General features: G+C 34.0%; 2 protein-coding genes across 6 annotated transcripts; both read left to right on the forward strand.

Moving 5' to 3' along the window:
* Window positions 1–660: 660 nt before the first annotated feature.
* On the forward strand, window positions 661–12,463 carry LOC111809200 (beta-adaptin-like protein B). 4 transcript variants are annotated; one of them, XM_087116998.1, is made up of 18 exons: window positions 664–872; window positions 1,185–1,542; window positions 1,626–1,815; window positions 4,365–4,670; window positions 5,310–5,507; window positions 6,351–6,464; window positions 6,685–6,935; window positions 7,806–7,941; window positions 8,065–8,244; window positions 8,394–8,486; window positions 8,583–8,794; window positions 8,890–8,953; window positions 9,043–9,222; window positions 9,727–9,819; window positions 10,100–10,500; window positions 10,785–10,974; window positions 11,044–11,247; window positions 11,707–12,463. In XM_087116998.1, the coding sequence occupies exons 5-18, from the start codon at window positions 5,349–5,351 to the stop codon at window positions 12,004–12,006; spliced, it is 2,577 nt and encodes an 858-aa protein (XP_086973124.1). In that variant the 5' UTR covers window positions 664–872; window positions 1,185–1,542; window positions 1,626–1,815; window positions 4,365–4,670; window positions 5,310–5,348; the 3' UTR covers window positions 12,007–12,463. The 4 variants fall into 4 exon arrangements, 3 of the variants coding, with proteins under 3 accessions (XP_023551355.1, XP_086973124.1, XP_086973123.1); XM_087116997.1 differs by lacking the exon at window positions 4,365–4,670; XR_002817181.2 differs by lacking the exons at window positions 1,185–1,542; window positions 1,626–1,815; window positions 4,365–4,670 and having other exon boundaries at window positions 661–872; window positions 11,707–12,081; window positions 12,187–12,463.
* Window positions 12,464–13,827: 1,364 nt separating this feature from the next.
* Window positions 13,828–17,268, forward strand: LOC111809283 (putative E3 ubiquitin-protein ligase RHB1A). Of its 2 annotated transcripts, XM_023695726.2 has the most exons (5): window positions 13,828–14,313; window positions 15,329–15,480; window positions 16,061–16,496; window positions 16,716–16,825; window positions 16,935–17,268. In XM_023695726.2, the coding sequence occupies exons 2-5, from the start codon at window positions 15,412–15,414 to the stop codon at window positions 16,962–16,964; spliced, it is 645 nt and encodes a 214-aa protein (XP_023551494.1). In that variant the 5' UTR covers window positions 13,828–14,313; window positions 15,329–15,411; the 3' UTR covers window positions 16,965–17,268. The 2 variants fall into 2 exon arrangements, with proteins under 2 accessions (XP_023551494.1, XP_086985616.1); XM_087129490.1 differs by lacking the exon at window positions 13,828–14,313 and having other exon boundaries at window positions 15,435–15,571.
* The last annotated feature ends 2,058 nt before the right edge of the window (window positions 17,269–19,326 follow it).

Here is a 19,326-nt window from a genome sequence, read left to right on the forward strand (position 1 = left end):
ATTGATTATGGTTTTGTATGTTTTTAATGAAAATATATTTAAAAAAAATTATTAATTAAAAAATTCATTTAAAAGTAATATATTTTATAATATTTTCCCGAGAAATCTGGTTCTCATGAGTTTCTAGCATAAATAATTAAGATATATTTACAAAGATGAAGATTCAATAGGTGACGGGACGATGATAGGAAAGATTTTACATCTTCTCCCCATTTCGTCCCATAGACATCTCTAGTTTAGATGCAAACAAATAATTTAATCACGAGATAATTAGTAGAAAACATTTTTTTTACTGTAGGTTAAAAAGGAGATACGATGAAATTATATTAACTGTCTCCGTTTGTGCCTATTATTGTTTTTACGATAGGTTAAAAATATGTAAATTGAATTGAAAAATATGATGTAATATTAAATTTTATAATATATAGAATTATATATATATATATATATATATATATATATATATATATATTTTTTTTTTTTTTTTAAGAATGACTATTATATATCTTATAATTTAATTATGTTTTTTTTTATTTTAATTTTTTTTTCCTTAAATTTTTTAAATTGGTTCTAAAAAATACTTTTTATGAGGTATTTAAAAAAAAACTATTTAAAAATAAATAAATTTATAATTTATTAATATTTGTAGTTTTAGTGGCAATCGAGACGAAAGTCGAAAGCACAGCGGTTTCTTTCGTCGACGAAGTTCGGTTATTCCTTCCATTTCTTCGTCTTCTTCAGGTTGATTTGCTCGACTCTCACAATTCGGGATCTCACAGACAAAGATGAGCGCGCACAACTCCAAGTATTTTTCCACCACCAAAAAGGGTGAAATCCCCGAGCTCAAAGAGGAGCTTAATTCTCAGTACAAGGCATTTCTCTATCTGTCTTTCTCTGTACCCCGTTTTTGCTTCAAATTGTATTGCTTATTCAATGTCTGGGTGTTTGTTGTTCAGCATTTTGTCTAGCTTTTCGGTTTGTGATCCGTGATCTATATGAATTCAGTTGATCGATAGTTCAGGTGCTTTTTTGTTTTTTTTTTTTTTTTTTTTTTTTTGAAATCATCGTCTTGTATGGTTGACTCGAAGATCTGCTGGGTTTGGTGTTTGACATATTCTTTGTCAAAGCTAGTGTCTGAATACCTTGAGTTATTGTAATATTCTGTAATTAAAAAAAAAAAACAGAAGGAAACGGCTGAAACGCCAGCGAAGGAGGGAGAAGCAGTGCACACCCACGTGTTTCGGATTTGGAATGCAATGTGTGTCTTCTACCTTGCTTAGGAGAAGGATTAAGTGGATGTAAAGCCACGGTTTGGCTAAACAGTGAGTTAAGGAATGGGATTTGACAAACAAACGCAGAAAGGAAAGAGGAAAAATAAAACACATGTGAAGAGTGAGCTTATGTGTGAATTTGTGGAGTTTTACGCGTTCTTTTGGCTGATTGAAGCAAGAGGGATGTTCAGAAGGCTGAAGGCTATGTCCTCGCGAGTTCAATTTGAGGAAAAGCGTGAAATCGAGCCAAGTTGGGAAGCAAAATGAAAGGGTAAGTTTGTGTGAAACTTGTAGCTTTGAATGTCAATATCTTAATATACGATGCATAAGACATGCTCAAACTTGTCTCAATAGATTTGTGGGAATGAGATCTACATTTTTATAGAAGAAATCGATAAAAGATAATGAACGTAGCCAAAGAATCAAGTTCGAGGACATGATGGGTGTTTTGGAAAAGTTCTAGAAAAGTGCAGGGGCGCCAAGAAGAAGACAACTGCAGACACGTGGCCGAGGGAGTGAGCACGTGGGCACGTGGTGGATCCTGGTTCGTCTCGTTCGTCTTCTATTTGTCTTTTCTGTCGATCTATTCATATTGACCCTAAAAGTTATTAATTATAGATTTAATTGGTGAAGATTGAGGAGTAATAGCCGAGTTTGTAATGTTTTATGTAAGAAAGGGATTTAGCGACACAAGTAAGTAGTGTATCGAGGCTTCTAAACAAGTGTTAACTTGTTATATGTGCTAAGCATGTTGATCATGTGATCAAGGACATAGATGTGGAAATAATGTTATTTGCATGACCTAAGTATCGATAAATATGTTCACATGAGTAGAGTTCAAGCATGGTAGGGATTCGTGATTATCGTGTATGCTTTGTGCCTCTAATGTATGCTTATGAGCTTATCATATTATGTGATATGCACGAGAAATGCCCTTTTTATGATGGTATAATGTAGGAGCCACTAAGGATTCGTCAAGCGAACTCTAGTTGTAATTAGACCTCACGTACACCTATAGTTGAATGGACGATAGGTTGGGAGGGCATGTTGCCCATTAGTTTATTATATCCCACTGAACCCCCTGACCGACGCGTTGAGTTCTAAGTTAAGGACATGAGTATTCCTGACTGTCAGGCTATGAGCTATTTCAGGCCGCCAGAGCATCTAGAAGATGGGACGTATTTGACCGAGAGAGTGTTACGAACTTGGAATTCATAATAAGCATAAATAGAGAAAAATAGGAAAAGTGAGACCTGCATTGACACCTAAAAACCCCAAAGCTTCTGTGGGAACAGAAAACACGCATCCTTGAAAGGAAGCCCATCACTATTAGCTACGTGAGAGGCGACACAAGTAGTGAACTCGAGCTAGAATCAGGTTAGGCGATCCAAGCATATGAAATGAATGGATGGTTGGATCGAGGACCTAATCCAAAGAGAAAACTCTAGACAGGTCGTATTTGATTGTAAACGTGTCTTACACATCAGCTCAGAATTCATAATAAGCATAAGTAGAGAATAAATAGGAAAAGGTTAATCATTATACCGTGAGATCTGCATCAACACCTAAAACCCCCAAAACTTCTTTGGGAACAAAAAATATTCACCTTTGAAAGGATGCCCTTCACTGGTAGCAATGCAAGAGGCGACACGAGCAGTGAACTCGAGTCGGCACTGGAATAGGTGATCCAAGCTTATGAAATGAATTGATGGTTGGATCGTGAACCCGACCCGAATCGAAAACTCTAGATGGGCTGTTAATTGGAAATTTTAAAGTTAATAATAAGATCATTAATGTAACTGGTTAATTACAAGTTAACTACTTACCGAGTAAATTAATTACTCACCAAAATTATTTTTAATTTTCTTTTAAGATATACGAGATGCAGCGTGACCAATACAACTGTGTGGACGAGCCGGAGGCTTTAGAGATTTTGTCTAGACCCAAGTCTGTTTTGTGTTAAAACTCCATGTTTCTCTATTTTGAACTTGTTTATAGTTGTGTGATTTTATTGTAAATATATGTAAATCATGGCTATGTTATTAACTAATATTAAACTATAAACATTTTCTTTTAAAATTTATCAGTGTCAGTAGTAGCGATCGTGAATCGGGTTCGCCAGTAAGGAGGCATTACAGCTATGTCCTTCCATAAGCATATCAAAGAGTCATTGATGTTATAGGAAAAACATCTGTAGAGAATTTGGTTTATGACTCATAGTTGGAGATTTTGACAAGAGAAGAGTTTTATTAGTGACTCATAGTTGGAAATTTAACTTTTTATACAGTGGTCTATCGAGTTTCCTCCATGCACGCATCTCTTCATTTGTTGCCCTTTCTGCCGTCATTGAAGTTGTCCTTTGAAGCTTGTTTTTATTTGCTTCGGTTTTATTGCATTTTGAAGTATTTGAGGCTGTCTTAATTGGCACAACTTGAGGATTGTGAAGCGTTGTGTCAACATTAATTTTTATTTTGGGGCCATGTCTCACGAGGATTTTGCCTTTAACCTTTGTTTATAAGAGAAGTTTAAGTCTCTTCAATATTTAATTGTCCTTTCATTGTTTGAGGTTGTCTTTATGAAGTATTGTGTCAACATTAACTTCGGCTTTTATTCTTCGAGTAGCCGAAGTTTTAAGTTGTGTGAAGATGAAACATTTATTCTTCTCTTGTATAAAATAATTCTTTTTGTTCAAGGTTGCAAAGGGCATGAGGAGTGAAACATTAAGTTTTAAGTCTATAAGACATTTTCCTTTCCAAGAAGACTTTCGGCTATCTTCATTCTAGATTGCAAAGGTCTTGTATAGCAGCATTAAGTTCAAATTCGAATTTTATTCTCCATGGAGCCCAAGTTTCAAGTTGGCTCGGTTTTGAATTATGCATGACGATGAAGCTTTTAGTCTCCTCGTTTATCAAATAAATTCTCTTTGTTCAAGGTTGCATTAATATGGAAGAGGAATGAAACATTAAGTATAAAGTTTTTAAGGTGTTTTCTTTTCCAAGAAGACTTTCGGTTGTCTTCATTCAAGATTTTTTTGTTTTTGCACTAACTCCATGGTAGTTTATTGATGATTCATTCACCTATATATTCTTTTAGGGGCTGCGTCTTCTCTCCTCAAATAGTCCACTGGTGCATTCCTTTGTCTTGCTTATCGAATCTTTCTTTGTGGAGTCAAGTTCCGCTTTATTGGATAAACTTTCAGCTTGGATTGCACAACTTGATGGGAAGTTGAAATTGATTCATCATTGAGTGGTTCTTTGCAGAGTAGTATTATCTACAAAAGAAGTTTGAGATTCTTTTCCAATACAAACAAGAGCTCAATAATGCTAGATTTGGAAGGCTCTCCCTAGTTTTTTCAAGTGTCTCAAAATGGTAGCAAAAGTCAATTATTGAGTCAATTAGGTACATGAAAAGTTCTTGTTCATGGTGATCTCTATAAGGTTTTCTTTTCTGTTTTTAATTGTTCTTTTTCATACCCTTTGAGAGTTCTTACCCCCGTTAACTTTTAATATTTTTCATTCTATCAGTGAGAAGTTGTTTCTTGTTTAAAAAAATAATTCGGTATATGTCTCCATGTAGTTTAGATGTCGATGATCAACTGTAATCAGGCCATGACGATAAGAAATCTGAGGAAACTTAAATGTTTGAATCCAGTAGGGAGTACTGCTTATGTTTGTATTTTCCCAACAGTTTATGGTTGGACCTTTTGTTATAGCTTCTTCACCTCTCATTTCCAACTATAGGGCTCTTTATGATCAAATATGCTCAATAACTTTTTCTCAGTAACTAATGAACTGATGGTATGTGTGGTTAATACTTAGAAGTTAAACCGTAGTCAGGACATATGATTTTTCGTTTTTTACCATGAGTATCAAATTTTGGATTTAGGGGTTTCTGAATCAAACTCTTGCTATATGATATGCTTCCTTTTGGCGTGAAGTCTCATACCTCTGGAATTAGGTCTTGGTAGTAGAAAAAAGGTGTTTGTTTTTAGTTTTAACTGTGCATCTCTTCAGAAGTAGCTTTTAAAACATTTTGCAGGATAAAAGAAAAGATGCTGTTAAAAAGGTCATTGCTGCAATGACGGTTGGGAAGGATGTATCGTCACTTTTCACAGACGTGGTAAACTGCATGCAGACTGAAAATTTGGAGCTTAAAAAGCTGGTTTACTTGTATCTAATTAATTATGCCAAAAGCCAGCCTGATCTAGCCATTCTAGCAGTGAACACATTTGTTAAAGTATGTACTGAAATTTCTTAATTTTTTCTTTTTGGCAAATTATATTATCTTTATTTCTGGTTTAGACACGGAAGTCAAGTGATTTACCATGCCCTCATGCCAACAAGAGTATAATTTAGAAGTTAAGGCATTTCTATTTTCTTTAAAAGATTGTATGTTCAAATCTCCACCCCATATGTGATGTAATACTTATGGAACAGCACATACATAGAGTACTATTTTATTTATTTGCTTAATTTTGGTACTTTATTTAAGGTTTTCTTAAAAACGCAATATTCTGGAGGGTCCTGCTAAATATGAAAAAGAAAGACAGAAAGCAAAGTTTTGCTCCAGGAGAGATGGAGGTTCTTCATCTTTTCTGGTTCCCCCTATCGTACTGTTTTCATTTTTTGGGGGGAGTTCGTAATATTTGTGCCCAATACCTATGAAATTACCATATATTTGTATCATCACCTTTTGAGTTGCTGATTTTCTGATTTCCATTTATGGAGTTTGTAAACCGTTTGCTGTCAACAGCCAGGGGAGAAAGCATCTAGTCCGTTTTTTTTTAGAACTCCTGCTCTCTCACAGAAGTTGAATTTTGCTCTCTCACAGAAGTTGAATTTTGTGATAGCTTTTGTTTGTGTGCTGTAGAAGCTCTAGAATATAGACCTGGCATATGAAAGTTCCGTATAAATGGACCCCAGTCTGCATAGAAGAATGAATGTTGAAGTTAATCTGCTCGATTAAATTTAACTGTATTTTATTTTTCAAAATATGAGACCGAATAGGTCAAACACATCATGCATCTGACTCTGTGTTAGAAAATTTTAGGAGCAATTTGACTAATGTATATTTGTGCAGGATTCACAAGATCCGAATCCTTTAATTCGTGCGTTGGCCGTAAGGACAATGGGATGCATTCGTGTGGATAAAATTACAGAATACTTGTGTGATCCTCTTCAGAGATGCCTTAAGGTTGTTTTTTTTTTGGCTCATTTTCATATTTTTTGCTATCTAAATTCAGTATTTGTTTCTGATTCTCAATGCATCGTCATTGCTTGATTTGTTTACAAATTCTCTCTTTCGTTTCTTTCAATGGACTGAAATGCCTGTGGTTAGGAGGTGAGGATTTTTTTATTGGGTTCTGAATTTTGACTCAATTATCTAATCTTTTGGTTTTTTAATGTTATGACAGGATGATGACCCTTATGTCCGCAAGACAGCTGCCATCTGTGTTGCCAAACTTTTTGATATAAATGCTGAGTTAGTTGAGGACAGAGGTTTTTTGGAATCTCTCAAAGACTTAATATCAGATAACAATCCAATGGTTGTTGCAAATGCCGTGGCTGCTCTTGCTGAGATACAGGAGAATAGTAGCAGACCCATCTTTGAGATCACAAGTCACACACTGTCAAAACTTCTCACAGCTTTGAATGAGTGTACTGAGTAAGTGCGGCCTTTGCTTTGTTCAAACTGTGTAAAACTCTTTATTAATACTCTGTGAAAGACGTCAAATAAGAAGATAATTGTTCGTGGTTAATTTTCATTTATTACAGCTGATTCTTTCTTAATGAAATATAAGAAAATTGATCTCTTTTAAAAATATGCAATAAATTGCACAATTGAAAGTAATCTAAGTCCCTACGTGCACCACAAACTTCACGGAGTGTCTGTATTTTAGTGCTACATTTAGTCATGGAGGCTATGTTGGGGGAGTAATGTTATCATCATTCTTGCTTCTGCATTTTTGCAGGGAGAACATCCCTTGATAGTTCTTAATGCTTGTTTTTTTTTTTCTAAAGAAACAGCTTTCATTGAGCAAAATGAAAGAACATGCAAGGACATACAAAAAACAAGCCCAACAAAAGGGAGTTCCAAAACAACAACCTACAAGAAGGGACTCCAATCCACCAAAATCAAACAAAAATCATAATTACAAAAAGACCTAGTGACTAATGCCAGGAGACATTGAACCTCATTGTCTCTCAAACTTTGTCATACGACCCTTCCACGCCTTGAAAAAAATCTATTGTTTCTCTCTCTCCCCAAAATAGGAAAAAAATTAGCATGTCACCAAACTTTGCCCTTCTCGAAAAGTCAAACTCACAGTTCTCAACCTTAGTGTAACTATCCCAATTCCACACAAAACATAAACTGGATGGTAGTTCTTAATGTTATCATCATGGAGTCAGAATGATAATGGCTTCTTTGTTTTTGTGGGAAGGACATCCCTTGAAATTCTTTTCTGCTGTATTTTTTTCTTCAATTTTTTTTTTTTTTCCTGAAAATAATTATGTACCCTGATTTTTTCTTCAGGTGGGGTCAAGTTTTTATACTGGACGCACTTTCTAGATTCAAAGCAGAGGATTGTCGTGAAGCAGAAAATATAATAGAGAGAGTTACTCCACGGCTACAACATGCTAACTGTGCTGTTGTTCTGTCAGCTGTGAAGGTGGATATGTTAAGTAATTGATTTTCTCCACCATATCTATGGTGGTGATTTTGAGAAAGTCTTAGTTATTTCAACTAGCTAATATTGTTCATCTTTCTTTTTCTATTTTCTCCTTATTGATAGATGATTCTTCAACAAATGGAACTGATCAGTAGCGCTGATGTAGTTCGAAATCTTTGCAAAAAGATGGCTCCTCCTCTTGTTACTTTGCTTTCGGCGGAACCCGAGATACAATATGTTGCACTGCGAAATATCAACCTTATAGTACAGAAACGTCCTACTATTCTTGCACATGAAATTAAGGTCGGTGATAATTTTGCCACCATGATGCTAGCTTGTAATTTTTAGTAAAGATGGATGTAAAATTAACTGGAAGATTAGTACATCCTGTTTGCTAAGAAGCTTACCGCTACTCTCCCTTTTATCTTTTTTGCTTTCTTCCCATTTTGTAGGTTTTCTTCTGTAAATACAACGATCCAATCTATGTAAAGATGGAGAAGTTAGAGATCTTGATTAAGCTTGCATCTGAACGGAATATAGACCAGGTACACTTTCTTCCTCAGCATTATCTATTCCTCAGTATGTCTATAAATATTATAGAACATTCTATAATGACACCCTTTTGATTATGATATTGATAGGTTCTGCTGGAGTTCAAGGAGTATGCCACTGAAGTAGATGTAGATTTTGTAAGAAAAGCTGTCCGTGCCATTGGTAGGTGTGCAATCAAGCTAGAGAGAGCTGCTGAACGATGCATAAGTGTGTTGCTCGAGCTGATCAAAATTAAAGTCAACCACGTGGTTCAAGAGGCTATTATAATTATCAAGGATATTTTTAGGAGATATCCTAACACGTAAGCATTTTTTTTCATTCCTTCAACTTTGACTTTCGCTGTTGAATGATCAATTCATCATTCTGACTTCATGTGAATTTCTATTCTGTTTACAGTTATGAGTCCATCATTGCAACACTCTGTGAAAGCTTAGATACGTTGGATGAGCCAGAAGCCAAGGTAATAGTGGTGCAATTTTATATCAATAGCACAAGTGGTTCCATCTCTTGAAGTCACACTTTTATCATATGTTTGTCCCTTGGCTCAAGGCATCAATGATCTGGATTATTGGAGAGTATGCGGAGAGAATTGACAATGCAGATGAACTTCTTGAAAGCTTCTTGGAGAATTTCCCCGAGGAACCTGCACAAGTCCAGCTTCAATTGCTGACTGCAACTGTCAAACTTTTTCTTAAGAAGCCAACTGAGGGACCACAGCAGATGATTCAGGTCTTTTCTCTACCAGCGTAATTTTCAATTCCCAAATCCATTGGTGAAATACAGGTTGTGCCATCTTGTTACGATTGCAAATGAGTTTAGTTTCCATGTATCACGGAGTTATTGCCTCCAGCAATTCTCTTCATGTGTTTAGGCACTGACATGGAAAAATCTGTTTGTAATCGGAAAAAATCAGAGAATTACTGTTGCTAATTATTATAAAAGCTGATTTATGCTAAAAATATCAAAATAGTTACTGACAAACTCTTATTAAGATGGACCTTTTATTTTTATTTTTAGTCTTTTATATTTCTTTGGGTAGGGGTGGGGGTAAGAAACCGATGGAGTTTATTTGTGTTCATCATTTCTGTTAGTAATCATCGTCAGTCTGAGCACAATGGCCATGGCCTCTCTGATAAAATCGTAGTATGGTAGAACTGTGAAATCGTCTAGTGCCCTGTACTTATGGTCTCTAGATATCAACCCAATGAATATTTACTTCCTGTCAATTTACAGGTTGTTTTGAACAATGCTACTGTGGAGACAGACAATCCTGATCTGCGGGACCGTGCATATATCTATTGGCGGCTCCTATCAACTGATCCAGAGGTTTACATTATGCACATCATTTTTTTCAGCTTCACTGTGATTATAACATCCAATGTATGGCCATTTATTTGAGGATAAACTATAGGCTTTTGGGTAGAACCATGGGTTTTGTTTTAAAGATTCATCCTCAAGCATATGTGACGGGGAGAAACCGAGTACATGTCATGATTATATTATTTAAAAAAAAAATTATTAGAATCCAAACAACCAACCCCACCTCACTTGTGATACAATAGCTAGGTACATGAATTCAGTTTATCCAGTAGTTTCTATTTTGCAGGCAGCGAAGGATGTGGTTCTTTCCGAGAAGCCTGTGATTGGCGATGATTCAAATCTGCTTGATTCCTCGCTCCTAGATGAGCTCCTTGCCAATGTTGCCACTTTATCGTCTGTATATCACAAGCCCCCTGAAGCATTTGTTACCCGTACGAAGATTGCTCAGAGAACAGATGAAGAAGATTTTCCTGAAGGCAGTGACACAGGGTATTCAGAATCTCCTGCCCACGCTGGTGGTGCATTGCCTCCAACTACCTCAGATGCACCTAATTCAGTACCAAAGAGACTGGCCCTTGGCTTAGTTGCTCCTCCACCTCCAGTTTCAGTTCCGGATTTACTTGGTGACCTGATTGGATTGGATAATAATGCTATTGTCCCTTTTGATCAGCCTGCTGCTTCTGCTGAGTGAGTGAATTGATACTTTCTTATCTGTGGGTATGCGATTAAATCATGGGTAGCTTGCATTAACTTTTTGGCCTAAGAATCTTAAGTAGTGTCTGAAATACTGCAACTGAACAAATATTGTTTGATGGTAAAGTAAGGCCCTTCGAAGGTTTCTGATCACAGTGATGAACATTTTCATGGGAATAAGTTTATGAATATGACTTTTATTAAAGAAAGAAAAAAGTGTATGGGTGTGTATGAAAAATGCATTACCCTTAATGAGCTTTTGTAATTCTGGCTTGCAGCCCTCCATTGCCTATCCTGCTACCAGCATCAGCTGGTCAAGGCTTACAAATTAGTGCCCAGCTCACACGATTGGACGGTCAAGTATTTTACAGTTTATTGTTCGAGAACAATACACAGATTACATTGGATGGATTCATGATCCAGTTTAACAAGAATACCTTTGGCCTCGCCCCTGCAGGACCCTTGCAGGTAGATTTGCATATTGTATGGAGTCGATTGTCCACGGATGAAACTAACTTGTTGTGTTACTATTCATAGGTTCCATCGATGCAGCCTGGGTCAATTGTTAGTACTCTCCTGCCTATGGTAGTGTTCCAAAATATGTCTCAAGGTCCCCCAAGTTCACTTTTGCAGGTAGCCGTGAAGAACAATCAGCAGCCAGTGTGGTACTTCAATGATAAAATCTCAATGCACGTTTTCTTCACCGATGACGGGAGGATGGAACGTGCAAACTTTCTTGAGGTAAAATTGATGGTTGCAATTTCCTTTATTTATTATCATTATTATTTTGTTGGTGGCAATATGAGTGTTTTCAGCTGCATTGTTTATCATAAATATCATGTTGATTTCTTGTTTTGCTTACTCCTCGAGTCCGTTTATTAACGTAGAATGCACACTTAGGAGGGACGACCGAGTAATGGTGTCGAACAAACTGTGGATTTACAATTTGGGGTGCCTGAATTTTCATCTCTTTTTTTTTACAAATTCTCATTTTAGTAGAAATGACATTTATAACGAACTCTCATTGTTTCGAGATCATTGGCTAAATCAACCCGTAGTAAAGTGGACAAATTATTGAAATTATGATCTGATGATGGAGTTGGAGGAAACGTAGTTTTAGATTACTTTTTCGTCTAATTGGACAAATCGTTCATTGGGTATTCGGTCTTAATTGTGGCATTTATCATCTCTCCATTGTAGACTTGGAGGTCCCTCCCAGATTCAAATGAAGTTTCCAAGGATTTCCCTGCCATTGTTCTAACCAATATGGAGGCTGTTCTGGAACGACTGGCTGCTACAAACATGTTCTTCATTGCTAAAAGGAAACACACAAACCAAGACGTTTTCTATTTCTCTACCAAAATTCCCAGAGGAATCCCTTTCTTGATCGAATTGACTGCGCTTATCGGAACCCCGGGACTGAAATGCGCCATCAAAACCCCGAACATTGACATGGCACCACTCCTTTTTGATGCCTTGGAGACCCTTCTCAAGGAATGATTTAAGCTCTGCTTTACTTGTTCTTCTTTTCCTACCCCTGATTTTTTGTTAGTATTAGTAAATTCATGCTGCTGGGTATGTCTGCCTTGCCTCTTTTATATCTACTTTTCCCTCTTGAAGAACTTCGATTGAGTTCAAGCTTTGCCTTAGACTGTTGATTCCCTCATTATTTTTCCCCAGATTCAAGAGTTTTGTGAACTTGTTGCTGCAAATTTTGGAAGTTGAAGAAATCCTTTGGACAAGAGATTTTGGATGTTATTTCGTGAACGATGAAAAATGTTGTCGTTCGGGAGCCGTTTGATAACAATTTTGTTTTAACTTCTTCGTTTTCTTTTGCTTTTCACTCTTTATTTGTAAGAAATTGTAAATACAACTCGTGCGTATTTTTTGTCATTCATAATTGTACCGAACTCGAGTATTCTTATATATATATATATATAACTTCATTAAGACTGCATTACTTGAAGTGAAAGCTAAGGAATATGGCATCTTGTTGGCATTTATTTATAATGTACTAATCTACCTTACAAATTCAAATTTGATGCCCTTGTGATAATTATGATAATGAGAGGAATGATGAAGATCCAAAATTTCTAGATTTTGTTATCATTAATTAGGCACCCTTGACCCATGCATTTTAAGCTTTGCCATACTTGAGTACGCTCTTGTTACTCGTATCGCAATATAAGGCTCTTTCAGGTTCGTGATCCATTTTTTGTTTTTAATTCATTTACTCTCATGTAAACTTTTGTCCCTTCTTTCACTCAGTCTCGAATCTTTGATTCGTGATTCCTTGATTGAACTATTCTTTCACTCGGTGCTTATCGTAGAGACTTTCAGTATACACTATCCCACAACTGTTAATAGTATAATGGGGATGAAACTAGATAGTGTCTGCCTTTCTTTTAATTGGCCTAAGTCAATTTTTTTTTGTAAGCCTAAGATTTTTTTTTTTTTTTTTTTTTTTTTTTTTTTCAAAATCAAATATGTTTTCAGATAAAGTGAATATATACATTTATATATATATTTTTTCATTTTCTATGATTTTTTTAAATAAATTTCCCAATTAGGAATGAAATGGGGCATTATATTACAATAAATAATAATAATAATAGTAAAGATGAAAATAAAAATTTTATTAAAATAATATAGCGACGTATTGTGGTAGCCGGTTTAGAATTTTAATTTTAATTAAAAAGTTATTTAAAATATGTTAATATATTTATATACAATAAAATAAATATAGTTATAATTATCTACTAAATATGTGGTTTAATCTAAATACACTAAAAATATATCTTTTATTCTCAATCCTTTATTAATATTTTTGTTTTTTATTTTATAATCTTAGAAAATAAATTTGTTTTATTTAAATTTTAAAAGTACTTTTAAAATCCAAGATTTTTTTTTATTTTAAAAAAGTGCATTTTATATTTAAAAAATCATTTTTTTCATTTTTAAAATGTAAAAAATTAAATAATAAAACAAGGATATTATCACAATCTTTTTTTTTTTAATTCAAAATAGAGAAAGCTAAAACTTCAAAATTAAAATTAACTTAAACTAATTAAATATAATTTTTTAAAAAATAAAGAAAATATATTATTTGGGAGAAAATTCTCCAAATTAATTATTTATAGTCAAACCAAACATATCTAAATTCATTAAAACAAACAAAATCAAAGACGAATAATTCATTTTAATATTGATATCTTTAATTTAATTTTTTAAAAATAAAATAAAATAATTTCAACAAAAATAAATAAATTTATATAGATAATTAATAATCCAACTGAATAAACCTAAACCAAACACGTTTTCTACAAGATATGAAATAAAATTGATATCAGTTCATTCCGTTTTGATATGTGAGCCGAATTTTCAGTCCTCCTGCGGCGGCGTTGAAAGTTTAGACTTTCAGGCGACTCCACGGCGGCTCCGTCTATCTCTGGCAGCGGTGGCGGCCGAAACCTAGAGGAAAATTGTTCATTTTCCTTTCATCCAAGCAGAAAATCGGGAGGAAGACTGTTGTTGTTAATTTATATATCGTTTTTTTGGATTTACTTTTTGATTCTTCCTGACCTTTATACTCAGTGGAAAGTCGTCCTCGCGCACGAAACCATCCCAAACATTCTCTCTCTCTGCAGAGAGAGAAGCTTTCTCAGCGTTTTGTGCTTCTCTGCCATAGCCTGAACGGAAAGAAGAGCGTTTTGGAAAGGAGTCCACATCGCTGTGATTTCTTTTTCTTCCATTCGAATTGAATTCTCAATCGCGTTTTACGAATCGATTGATTTCGGCTGTTAACCGGTAAGATTCCAGTTTCTTGAATATATATCTCTTTTGCTTTCAATTTGATTCTGATGACCGCTGCTTGATCAGAAGCTCGTGTTGTATATTCGTGAGATTTTTGGCTGGTTCTGGAGCTAAGCTGGTTTTGGATTTTCCGTTTTCGTTTCTATAGGTTTACTCTGATGCTGTATTGTTTTGAATGATTTGTTTGATTTACTTGTTTGCAACCGCTATCAACCTTTGCTCCAGAATCCGAATTTTTCCACTTCTTGTCACTTTGCTGTTGCCGTGTATCGCTTGAGTTCTTGTTTGCATTGACTCTGGTCTATTTTGCTTTAGTTGCCTTCATTGTTCTTTTAGATTGATAGGTGAATATGTTCTTGTGGTTTCATTCAGACTGAGTAAGATTCATAATGGATGATTGAAGACGAATCTGTCTCTACTCTGGTCATACTGATTCTTCAGGAGTATTTTGTTCCTGTTTTGGTTTCATTTTGGGTCCTCTAATTACAGTCACTAATTTCAAATGATTAAGCCTTACAAGATCATAACAATCCTCTTTTTAGCTCATGAGAGCAGAATATGTTGCCAGAAAATGGCTTTTTTCTGCAGGTTCTTGCTTATTTGACTTGTTTTGCCCTTTGCTTCAATTGTGGTCTGATGAAATTCCTGCTCCTCTCCGCAAAACAAATAAATTATGTATGAAAGGAAAATAGCATTTGTGTTTGCCCTATGTGTAGGTTCGAACTCTTGGCGAGATTTTCAACTCCAATCTTGAGTATAACCTAGGCTACAGTGTACTCTGGTCACTGCTTTCTCCTATCATAATTTATGATTATTTCATCACTACTAGCTTTGTTAATCCATGATTCACTCATCGTATTATCAATCATCTTTTGTGACAAATACACCAGTGCATTGTTCATATCTCCTAATGGAGTGTTTGATTTTACATAAACTAGACATGTCTTTCCTGAAAATTGTGCAGAGGGAACTATGCAGTTAAATTAATTTAGGATGTTTTCTGTAACAGGGTTGGCAGTCCATAAAATTTTGAGGACGTATTGCTACTAGTGCGATGATTTGTTGGTGTGTGTTGTAGATAAGTAAGCTGAAATGGGAGGTTGCTGCTGCTGCTGTTCTTCGAAAGAAACAGAATCAAATATTGCACCAGGCTACTATTATGTCAGTATTGAATTTTTCATTGGATGTTTATTGTCATCTTCTTATCAATCAAATTCATTATCGTAAGCAAGGACAATGCAGCCATCATCTGGTATTCATTCGTTTCTTTATTATCATTGGCAGCATGTCTAGATGCATGTAGCTGTAGGTATTCCGTTATAACCTGTAAGTTAACGTAACTTGCATCATTTGAGGCACAAAACTGAACTGATTGCAGTGCGAGAGTGAATTCTTGAATGAAGCTTCTTTTTATAAGTAATTTTTTGCATTTTATGGTATAATTCAGCATCTTTGTGTTTTCCATAGAAGTCTTCTGCCTTAGCATGAATCAACTTAGATTGGCTGTGATTCTAGGAGATGCTTGTGTATTACACTTGAATAAATAATGCAAGTTGCCGATTTAAATTTAAGTTATAAACGTGACATAGGCTACAGTTTCTATTCTTTGATCTCGTAAGTGGTTGAGATTTATCCTTAACTGCTAACTAACATGATGGGCGAAGGAATTTTCTTCCCATTGTCAATTTCCTTGCTCAAAATCTCAATTTACTTGAATCTAAGTTTTGAACTTTTGATGCAGTACCCAAGAGCATCGGAGGAGCATGTTCCCCTGTCATCTCCACTTAGTGCTCCCCCAGCATTTCCAATGGGGCTTTTAGTCGATACAAATCTGGATACATCAATCCCAGACACGTATAGATCGCCTCCATTGCCTATGCCATATGATGTTGTTTTAACACATCCACATACTCCACCTGTGGCTCAAGAAATCTGCAGCAATAAGAATGACGCTGCAGCTCAGACTACCAATTCCGATACAATTCAAGAAACAACATGCATAAACACTCGGGAAACTTCAGCCAAATGTGAAGGCATCGGCGATGAGTCAGACTGCAAGAAGCATACAGATTTTGAAGTGGACACATTAAAGGAATCTGAAATCGAACTTTCAAAGGGTGTGAAATCTGTGGTCTTACCAATTGAAGAGGAGGATGTTTGTCCCATCTGTTTGGAAGGTGAAGTTTTGCCAAAACTTTGTTTAGCTACCTATACCAACCCACCAAACCATGGAATTTTTCTAACCTTATATGTCTATTGCCAACGTTCGACATTTTAGTTGCTTGAACTAACAAGTCACAACATCGTTGCTTTCTCGACAACTGCACAGTACCATTTCATTTGAATTACTTGGACTAACAAGTCACCTAGTCATCATTTTCTATTGTCTTATGCAGAGTATGACGGAGAGAATCCAAAACTTACAACAAAATGCGAGCATCATTTTCATCTTGCATGCATTTTGGAATGGATGGAAAGAAGTGATATATGTCCTGTGTGCGATCAGGTCTGTTTCAGCAGTTTATGCTTTTTATCATCTGTCACCCCACTCATTTGCGTGTAACCCACCAAGATTACCTTTCTTTATGTCCTAATCATCTGCCTCTGACATACAGGAAATGGTTTTTAGCCCTCCAATTGATTAGTGACAAGACATTGAAAGTAAAGTTGAAAGTATAGGTTTATAAAGTTCCCGTGATTTTGCATCCAGCTGCAAGCTTCAGGTTTGTTTCTTTTAGTTCGTTCTCTTTTCTTCTTTTTCCATAATGAGTGATTTCTTCATTCCTGTTGCACTCTTTTCTTTGTGAATTTGTCGTCTGAACATAGAATGGGGGGAAAAATTGGGAGAATGATTCTTCTTTCTTTCTTTTGTTTTGTTTTTGTTCCTTTTTGGTGGGGGGGATGTAAATACAGTTTGTGCAATATAGTATATCTGAGCTTGGTTTTTCATTTTAGTTCCATTTATCAGGAGTTATGATTTGTCATAAATGGAATTAAAATGAAGAAAAAAAAAAGTAGAGTGTTCATGATGAAGAACAAGTATGTTTAATTACACTAGCAATATGCTTTTGTAATTATTTAGGTTTCAAAATAGAGTCGAAGATTCGAAAAAATTTCCCTTCATTCATTACATACCATAAAAGATCGTTAGAATGACCCGAGACTTCATTTCATTAGATATGGAAGAAAAAGGATTATAGCCTTTGACTTCTTTGTCAAAAAATGAGTTAAACTATACTCGGGTTTGGAAGAATAATATAATATGCTCGAGCATATAGAGAAACATTGATTATCTTTAAATTTATATATAGTATTTTTTAGATAATTTTTATATTGTTAATAATGGTGTAATTGTACTTAAGAAACATATTAAATTTGGAGGAAACGTGACGTCTTAGTTTTGCATTAATTTGAAGCATACAACTTGGTAAGTCCAATGAATTAAGGTTGAAATTGGTAGGATTTAGACTTTCAATAATACACTTGGAATATGTGAATCTTCAAATCTTAGCAATTGCCAAATCCCTATGGTTTAAAATGGTTTAATTATTCAATTCTTTTTCTAAATTTTAGGTAATAATTGAAAATTAATAAAATACTTTTTAAACAAAATTAAAATTAATATTAAAAAAATCTAACTCCATTCTAACATAATTTCAAATAGATATATTCAAAATTTATCATTTTTTTTTTTTTCCAAATTTTTATTCTATAATCTTTTCTCGTGATTTTGTATAAAAAAAAAATATATTTAATCATAAAATACACCCAAAAAAATTATTTAATTCTTATAAAAATATTTATTTTACTTTTTGTTAATTTATCTATTATATGACAAGATTTTAAATATGTATTTAATTACATTCGTATTGAGTAAATAAAAATGAATAGTACAATTCGTGTTTTATATCTATTTTTTCTCGTCTTAAATAAATTTGTTTTTCTACAAATAAAAAATAAAAATAAAAGGCTAGAAATTTATCAGATAATTCTTTATTGAAAAATAAAAGAAGATTATCCAATTTTGAAATTTCAAGATTTAATTGGTAACGTTATTAATTTTGAACTAAAAGGTGAATAAATTTTTTTAAAAAATGATGGGTTTGCCGGCTAAGATCAGGTGCAATCATGAGTAGCGTAAACCAATAGATTACTTTCGGATTCCGAAATGAAGCAATGATGGAGAGCCTTGTGATCATCAAACTCATCCCGAATCGGACGGCTGTGATTGGTCGGTTTAAAAGGAAAGTGGGAATTAAAAAATTATTTTTATTTGTGTCCATTTATAAACCTGTCTCCTCTATGCTAAACCTTCCTTATCCATTAGTATGATTTTCTTCTTTAATAATGGAAGATTCCAATGTTTTTTATTTTTATATTATTTTTGGGAATTTTTAAATAATTTATTTTAAATTTTAATGTTGAATATTTGGTGAGGGTTGAATTACTCATTTTATTATTGCAATATTGAGTAATGGGTCTCACAAGTTAAATAATTGAGTTTAATTTTGGATTTTCTATTATTTTATGTTCATTTGACACGTGGCTTTTTACTATAATTTTAGCTTAAAAAATCAAATTATTAATATATATATATATATATATATATATATATATAATTAATTAAATTTCAAAATAAAAATTCACTCCAACAGCTAAAATAGTAATTTTATAAATTTTTAAGGCATATATATAATTATTTTTTAAATTGTGGCCATTTTTAAAACTTATGTCCTCTCATAATTATTGGTATTATTTTTCTTTTTCAAATTTTAAAATATTACATATTATATTCATAGATTCATGGATTTGAAAAAAAAAATGTTGAATAAGTTAATAAATTATTGAAGTAAAATTAAAAGTTTAAAGATTTATTAGACACCGAAAATATCCTACAATTTAACATTATTTTTTTTTTGTTCATATACTTTAAATTTTATTATATTTTAGTTTTATAGTTCAGTCGTACAATTTTAATCCTAACATATACAAATCAAGAATTTTTTG

Source organism: Cucurbita pepo, chromosome 13 (genome assembly GCF_057944985.1).
Source record: "Cucurbita pepo subsp. pepo isolate OVF chromosome 13, ASM5794498v1, whole genome shotgun sequence".
Classification (NCBI taxonomy): Eukaryota; Viridiplantae; Streptophyta; class Magnoliopsida; order Cucurbitales; family Cucurbitaceae; genus Cucurbita; species Cucurbita pepo.

Coding starts and splice junctions, on each gene's coding strand:
- LOC111809283 (XM_087129490.1), top strand. CDS start 15,479: ATGTCAGTATTGAATTTTTCATTGGATGTTTATTGTCATCTTCTTATC. Junction 15,572..16,060: donor GACAATGCAGCCATCATCTG/GTATTCATTCGT, acceptor CTTTTGATGCAG/TACCCAAGAGCATCGGAGGA. Junction 16,826..16,934: donor TATGTCCTGTGTGCGATCAG/GTCTGTTTCAGC, acceptor TCTGACATACAG/GAAATGGTTTTTAGCCCTCC.
- LOC111809200 (XM_023695587.2), top strand. CDS start 786: ATGAGCGCGCACAACTCCAAGTATTTTTCCACCACCAAAAAGGGTGAA. Junction 6,465..6,684: donor CTCTTCAGAGATGCCTTAAG/GTTGTTTTTTTT, acceptor ATGTTATGACAG/GATGATGACCCTTATGTCCG. Junction 11,248..11,706: donor AACGTGCAAACTTTCTTGAG/GTAAAATTGATG, acceptor TCTCCATTGTAG/ACTTGGAGGTCCCTCCCAGA.